The sequence below is a fragment of the Syngnathoides biaculeatus genome, chromosome 5 (genome assembly GCF_019802595.1).
Source record: "Syngnathoides biaculeatus isolate LvHL_M chromosome 5, ASM1980259v1, whole genome shotgun sequence".
Taxonomy (NCBI): domain Eukaryota; kingdom Metazoa; phylum Chordata; class Actinopteri; order Syngnathiformes; family Syngnathidae; genus Syngnathoides; species Syngnathoides biaculeatus.
The window spans coordinates 18,564,335-18,572,158 of record NC_084644.1 but is presented as its reverse complement, the minus strand read 5'-3'; the positions used below and the strand labels follow the sequence as shown (position 1 = coordinate 18,572,158).

Here is a 7,824-nt window from a genome sequence, read left to right as displayed (position 1 = left end):
GTATATACTAAAGCTACCGAAAAACTGTCAATTCTAGTGGGTCACATTGAGGGACGTTCTGTAGATGAGAAACGAATCCTCTTTTGTGGGATGGGTTTTATTGAATGATCCAGACCATGACTGACTGATTTAACCACTTCTGTATTTCCTGTCTTTGTGGTACCTTTTATGTTTTTATTTTTCCAGGCACACAAATATCTCCAGACACTGTTCTGAGTATTGCAGAAGTGTGGCGGCACACAGAAGTATTTTGAAATGAAACAAAAAGACTGTACAAAGTGGAGGTATTTCATTTGTTTATTTTTGATCACTTGTGGCACTCTGTCCAGGGAGTCTGAGCTTAATGGCAAGACATTGGAGGGACAAGCAACACAGTTCATGCATGGTGGTGTCACGCTGTGATGCTTCTCCTCTGGACTTCCCCAAATGAGCCAGCCAATCATTTCATAAAAACTTTCGGTACAGTATACTGTAGCTGTAGATGACGGACAATATATTAGTGTGATCATATAAGACAATTTTTAAGGCAGAAAATCCAAAAATAGAATGACATTTATTTCAGCCATCCAGTCAGGAACATTGTTCAAGGCATTATATCAATACTTATCGTATTTGTTCAATTATAGTGCTATCCCAACTGCTTAACTGTAAGCAAATGTCTGTACAAAATCAGGAATTTCAGGTATTTTATCTGAAGTACAAGTTACTATTTTGAAAATGTACTCACAGAAAAATGAAATCATGGAGTAAAAAACAAAGTAAACGTAATGTAGATTGTGTATTGCTAGCAGCCAACAGAAGCAGGAAGTGAATACAATTATAAATGCCAAATCTGAAAATAGAGAGAGAGCAGTTATTTGAACAAAATGATTGAAAGGCAAGAATGAAAAGTTATAGACATGGTTATGATGTGAATAAGAATGTACATTAAAGAAAAAAAGATGTGCACAATGTAATTACTGAACCTGGGCACCATGACGATACACCACATACAATATATATGTCATGTTGTAGATATAAAATCATTTTGTTTGTGCTTCTCAGATGAGTTAATTTCAAAACAGATGAATTTTGAATATTTTTTAAGTGCATGTTTAAGTAAAGTTTAAATAAAGACACTTGTGGATGTTGTTTTTATCAGGACGAAAGTATTTATGATAAATTAACTTTCGTTGTTGTTGTTTTCCTTTTTATTTAGGAATAGAAATAACTGATGAAATGGAATAAGTAAGTGTTTGAAGAACTTGATCATGTCATTTTGGGGCAAGAATAAATGATGTGTGCCAATCGGAGAACAGAACACAGGTTTCGTCATCCAATGGCAGTCCAACCCTACAAAACTAGATTTTATGTACAAATTGGGTGAATGTAACAAAAGATTGGCTACTAAAGGGGGCCGAAATTCTTCTAGTGATGCCTGGTCGAGAAGCCCTCAAAAAAAAAAAATAATAATAATTGTGTGCTGTAGAGTCAAAGTACAAAAGTAAATTGAAATCCATACAAAATGTAATCTGTGAACATTTTATACTAATTCCCACGTAATTCTCACAACTCTCTCTTTCTTCAATCTTGTGCTTATTTGGGTGTCAGGACAACACTAGCGAGTCATCAAAGAGGAGGATAACTTTCCACTTGGACGAAAGGTCATTGCGATTGTTGTCCTTCTTCATCAAGTAATTGAGTGGAAATTAAAGGCTCATCCATAATATGCTAAAATTGTAAATTTACAGCATCTGGAGGAGGTGTACAGCATGACGAGGACACGGCAACAAAATGCTTGTGTTATTTCCGACTGTAGCCGGAAGCAGCCAGAGACAGTTTAGATCTCGCTGATGGTTCGCTCCGAGGGCCGGTACTCCTCCCTTCCTTTCGGCGAGGACATGTACAAGGACTGAGTCTTGCATTTTAAACGCGCTCTCTTGGTGGCCAGTGACAGGCTGTGCTTGCTGGAGGCGATGATGTCACTGATGAACTTCTTGCAGTCAACGCACACCTCCATGGTTGCCCAGTCTTCGGTCAGTTCTGACGGGAGCTCGAGTGGTTCGTGAGACTTTAACGAGGCATGCTTGGACAGCCTGAAAACAACAGCATTTGTGTTTTTTTTTCTTTTTAAATTGTATATCAATGTATTGTGGAATAACATTTATTTCTATAATCAAAAGAAAAGATAAATAGCATCCTGAAATAGTTGCATTAAAACAAAAGCAGGAAGTGGAATAAACGTGGCCTAGCCAGTTAGTATGTCTTACTTTGACATTGTCTTGTGGATGCTCGGTCGTCTATGACCACTGGCGGACTTGTCAGATTTGACTCCCCCAGCAGCCTTTCCAGTTTTTTTAGCTCCTGATTTTGATGTGGTAGCTGCCGACGCTCCATCCACAGCTAAAGTCAGCCGGCCTTCAGCAACAGGGACTCCTTGACCCACAGAAGTCGTACCACGTATCCTCTCCCTGGGTAGAGTGTTCGTCGAGCCCATAGAGTAGATGGGAAGACTGGAATAAGGTTTGGATGGCAATCTCATCTGCGAAATAAATAAATAAATAAATAGATAGATAGATAAATAAATAGATAAATAAATAAAGTCATGAATGAAACCAACTTAGAGAGAGGTGATGTTAAAGGACTTCAACATGCATTTTAACACATTTTTGAGTTAGTATAAGTTTTAGTTTCACTTGACTTCATCTGCTTTGTTAATTCAATAAATGGGATGAAAGTAAGAATGATTTGTTACACTTCACCTTTTTGCAACACTGTGAACACACAGGCCTGTAAAGAAAAATGAAGCAATGAATGAAAGTTCTTTGCTTTTGATTTATCTATAAAACTATTAAATGGATGGTGTTTTACTTTTTGCAAAATTGGCAGATGTAGGACCAGGTGAAAAAGGAAAATCTTTTGGTCCGACAACAGAAGCAAAGCTGTAACGAAACCATGTAAACGTGTGAATTGGAAAACAGTTTTTGACAAAAAACAAATGAACTCTTAATGATAAAAGAAAAGAATTCAGGGACTTTCAGTCTGTTCCACAAAGGATATGCAGTACTGTGTAGTAGAGATTGCCAAAGCCCTATTCATGTACAGTATTAGTAAATACTAAAGTATGTATAGTTTAATATAACAACATGTCAAAGCTTACCTTCCCCTTTTTCATTGCGGTGTAGACTTCTTTATATTGCTGAAATTTCTCCAACTCTGCTTTGACCAACACCTGTCTGATGTGCATCACCTCCTCGACTGTCAGAGACAAACACTCGACAGGGAAACAAAACTCTTCCTGCAAAAAGAAAATCACACCCACACACATAGCAGTTAGTGTTCCTGGCAACATTTGGTGCACCGCACTTGTTGGAGGTGATATTGCCTGTCAGCCATAAAAGGAAAATTGGCTTTCCCAACTCTGGTTCCTGTCAAACACTGTAAAAGCCTTGCGTGCCTTGAAATTACAAAAGGGGCCATGTCAACTCACTCACCATAAATATGAGAACATCTATCCATTCATTTTCTGAGCCACTTATCCTCACAAGGGTCGCGGGGTATGCTGGAGCCTGTCCCACTTGTCATCGGGCAGGAGCCGGGGCACACCCTGAACTGGTTGCCAGCCAAGTGAAGGGCACACGGAGACAGACAACAGGTGCACTCACAATCACACCTTCTCTCCCACACCAGACTTACGCATGCAGTACCACAGTTCCTCTCTTGGTAGTCTGTCGTAGGCTTTCTCTAGATCCACAAAGACACAATGTAGCTCCTTCTGACCTTCTCTGTACTTTTCCACTAGCATCCTCAAGGCAAATAATGCATCTGTGGTACTCTTTCTAAGCATGAAACCATACTGTTGCTCGCAGATACTTACTTCTGTCATGAGTCTAGCCTCCACTACTCTTTCCCATAACTTCATTGTGTGGCTCATCAACTTTATCCCTCTATAGTTCCCACAGCTCTGAACATCCCCTTTGTTCTTAAAAATGGGAACTAGAACACTTTTCCTCCATTCTTCGGGCATCTTTTCAGGCATTTATTCTGCTGAATAACTTGGTCAAAAACTCCACAGCCATCTCTCCAAATTGCTTCCATACCTCTACCGGTATGTCATCAGGACCAACTGCCTTTCTATTTTTCCTCCTTTCTAGTGCCTTTCTGACTTCCCCCTTAGTAATCATTGCCACTTCCTGGTTCTTCACACTTGCCTCTTCAACTCTTCCTTCTCTATCATTTTCTTCATTCATCAACTTCTCAAAGTATTCTTTCCATCTATTTAGCACACTACCGGCACCAGTCAACACATTTCCATCTCTATCCTTAATCACCCTTACCTGCTGCACATCCTTCCCATCTCTAACCCTCTGTCTGGCCAACCTGTAGAGATCCTTTTCTCCTTCTTTCGTGTCCAACCTGGTGTACATGTCTTCATATGCCTCTTGTTTAGCCTTTGCCACCTCTACTTTTGCCCTACTTCGCATCTCGATGTACTCCTTTCGCCTCTCCTCAGTCCTCTCAGTATCCCACTTCTTCTTCGCTAATCTCTTTCCTTGTATGACTCCTTGTATTTTGGGGTTCCACCACCAAGTCTCCTTCTCCCCTTTCCTACCAAAAGACACACCAAGTACTCTCCTGCCTGTCTCTCTGATTACCTTGGCTGTCGTTGTCCAGTCTTCCGGGAGCTTCTGCTGTCCATCAAGAGCCTGTCTTACCTCTTTCCGAAAGGCCGCACAACATTCTTCCTTTCTCAACTTCCACCACATGGTTCTCTGCTCTACCTTTGTCTTCTTAATCTTCCCACCCACCACCAGTCATCCTACACACTACCATCATATGCTGTCGAGCTACACTCTCCCCTACCACTACTTTACAGTCAGTAACCTCCTTCAGATTACATCGGCTGCACAAAATATAATCCACCTCCGTGCTTCTACCTACGCTCTTGTAGGTCACTATATGTTCCTCCCTCTTCTGGAAATAAGTTTCACTACAGCCATCTCCATCCTTTTTGCAAAGTCCACCACCATCTGTCCCTCAAAGTTCCTTTCCTGGATGCCGTACTTACCCATCACTTCTTCATCGCCCCTGTTTCCTTTACCAATATGTCCATTACAATCTGCACCAATCACAACTCTCTCGCTGTCTGGGATGCTCAGAACTACTTCATCTAGTTCCTTCCAGAATTTCTCTTTCAACTCTAGGTCACATCCTACCTGTGGGGCATAGCCGCTAACCACATTATACATAACACCCTCAATTTCAAATTTTAGTCTCATCACTCGATCTGATACTCTTTTCACCTCCAAGACATTCTTGGCCAGCTCTTCCTTTAAAGTAACCCCTACTCCATTTCTCTTCCCATCTACTCCGTGGTAGAATAATTTAAACCCTGCTCCCAAACTTCTAGCCTTACTACCTTTCCACCTGCTCTCTTGGATGCACAGAATATCAACCTTTCTCCTAATCATCATGTCAACCAACTCCTGAGCTTTTCCTGTCATAGTCCCAACATTCAAAGTCCCGACACTCAGTTGTAGGCTCTGTGCATTCCTCTTTTTCTTCTGACGATGGCTCCGGTTTCCTCCTCTTCTTTGTCTTTGACCTACAGTAGCTGAATTTCCACCGACGCCCTGCAGGTTAGCAGTGCCGGGGGCGGGCGTTGTTAACCCAGGCCACGACTGATCCGGTATGGGATTCTTTAGATGAACGCTCTTATTTGTTTGGCAGTTTTTACGCCGGATGCCCTTTCTGACGCAACCCTCTGCATTTATCCGGGCTTGGGACCGGCCTACAGATTGCACTGGTTTGTGCCCCCATCGGGCTGCATTTTTTCAGTACTCACACAATATGTGGATTCATTTAAGATTCTTCAGAGAGCAAACTCCTGCAAATTTCTATTTCACAACATGTTGTAGTTTGATTAATGTTGTGGTTTTCTTTCTGTAAGATACACATACATATATACACACACACACACTGTATATATGTATATTTATATATATATATATATATATATATATATATATATATATATATATATCTTCTTTTCCTTTCAGATTGTTCCGTTAGGCGTTGCCACAGGACTGGGTCTGTATGAAGCATACAGTATCAAGGTTCCGGCGTGACCTAGCCAGTCTCCAGACCTAAACCCAATAGAAAATCTTTGGAGGGAGCTGAAACACCATGTTTCTCAGCGACAGCCCAGAAACCTGTCTGATCTAGAGAAAATCTGTGTGGAGGAGTGGGCTAAAATCCCTCCTGCAGTGTGTGCAAACCTGGTGAACAACTACAGGAAACGTTTGACCGGTGTCGTTTCAAACAAAGGCTACTGTACCAAATATGAACATTGGTTTTCTCAGGTGTTCAAGGACTTATTTGCAGCTGTATCACACAAATAAATCGTTAAAAAAAAATCATACATTGTGATTTCTGGATTTTTCTTTTTAGATTATGTCTCTCACAGTGGACATGCACCTACGATGAAATTTCAGACCCCTCCAAGATTTCTAAGCGGGAGAACTTGCAATATAGCAGGGTGTTCAAATACTTATTTTCTTCACTGTCAGCACAAACGACAGCCAGGATCCATCCCCCTACCTGAAGGCGGAGGGATGCTACCCTCTCATCCACCCAGGTAAACCCAACGTACAGGCCCCGAGCTGGGGGGGAATAAGATATCCACACCTGCTCAGCGTCACTCATCGTGGGCAACTCCAGAGTGGAACAGAGTCCAACCCCTCTCACGAGGACTGGTGCCAGAGCCCAAGCAGTGCGTAGAGGCGAGTCCAACTATATCTTGTCGGAACTTCTCCACCTCATGCACCAACTCCGGCTCCTTCCATGCCAAAGAGGTGACATTCCATGTGCCTACAGCGAGTTTTTGTAGCTGGGGATCGGATCGCCAACCAGCTCACATCGCACCCGACCCCTATGGACCCTCTCACAGGTGGTGAGCCCATGTGAAGAGGGACCCACGTTACCCTTTCGGGCTGTGCCCAGCTGAGCCCCATGGGTGCAGGCCCGGCCACCAGGCGCTCGCCTTCGAGCTCCATCTCCAGTCCTGGTTCCAGAGTGGGGGCCCCAGTGATCTGCGTCCGGGCAATGGAAACAAAAACCCAATTTTTGTACTTGTCATAGGAGTTTTGGAGTCGTACTTTGGTCCCTCACCTAGGACCTTTTTGCCATGGGTAACCCTACCAGGGGCATGAAGCCCCAGACAACTTAGCTCATAGGATCATCGGGACACACAAACCCCTCCACCACGATAAGGTGACGCCTCGAGGAGGGGTAATTATACATATACTGTATATTTAAAAAATGTTTTGTTGTTCTTTTTTTTTAACCTGTCCTATTCAGCTGCATAGCCTTGCAGATTGGTGGATTTTTATGGATTTTGTGCTGGAACAGTTTTACTGTGCAACGGGTGAGTTGTAAATTTTCCCTCTTCTTATTTTAAAATGTTTTAATTATCTTGTTTACTGAAAATGCAGCCATGTCATGTCACTCATGAAATATTTTACTTTGAGTGTGGGTAATGCCGGATAGATAACATAAATTTCACTTTTTTAATTGAACTACCAAAATGTAGATTTTAGCACAATACTATTCCAATTTATTGAAATACCCCTGTCTTGGGAAATTGGGAACACATACAATCAGAAACAATGGAAAATTGGACTCCAGCAATTAAATCCATCTTTGGCTTTATATACGTAGCTAACTATATGAAAACTTTGTTGCAGTCATATATAATTGCACTGCTTCAAAGTGAAAGGTTTCAGTGGTTCAAAGAACAAATACTGTACAATGACAAACATGCAAAGACAAATACACACATGTATG

At 41.8% G+C, this 7,824-nt stretch overlaps 1 protein-coding gene across 8 annotated transcripts in view; it reads right to left on the bottom strand.

The window, feature by feature from the left end:
* Positions 1-534: 534 nt before the first annotated feature.
* spire1b (spire-type actin nucleation factor 1b) overlaps positions 535-7,824 on the bottom strand; it is a 58,487-nt gene continuing 51,197 nt past the window's right edge. For 7 of the 8 annotated variants that reach the window (XM_061818720.1, XM_061818721.1, XM_061818719.1 and 4 more), the window contains 5 exons: positions 3,140-3,277; positions 2,851-2,921; positions 2,742-2,769; positions 2,250-2,521; positions 535-2,075 (listed from right to left, as the gene is read on the bottom strand). In XM_061818720.1, the coding sequence (XP_061674704.1) occupies positions 1,820-2,075; positions 2,250-2,521; positions 2,742-2,769; positions 2,851-2,921; positions 3,140-3,277 (765 nt within the window). In that variant the 3' untranslated portion in view covers positions 535-1,819. The remainder of the gene's footprint in view (positions 2,076-2,249; positions 2,522-2,741; positions 2,770-2,850; positions 2,922-3,139; positions 3,278-7,824) is intronic. The other variant, XM_061818726.1, reaches the window with a different exon arrangement.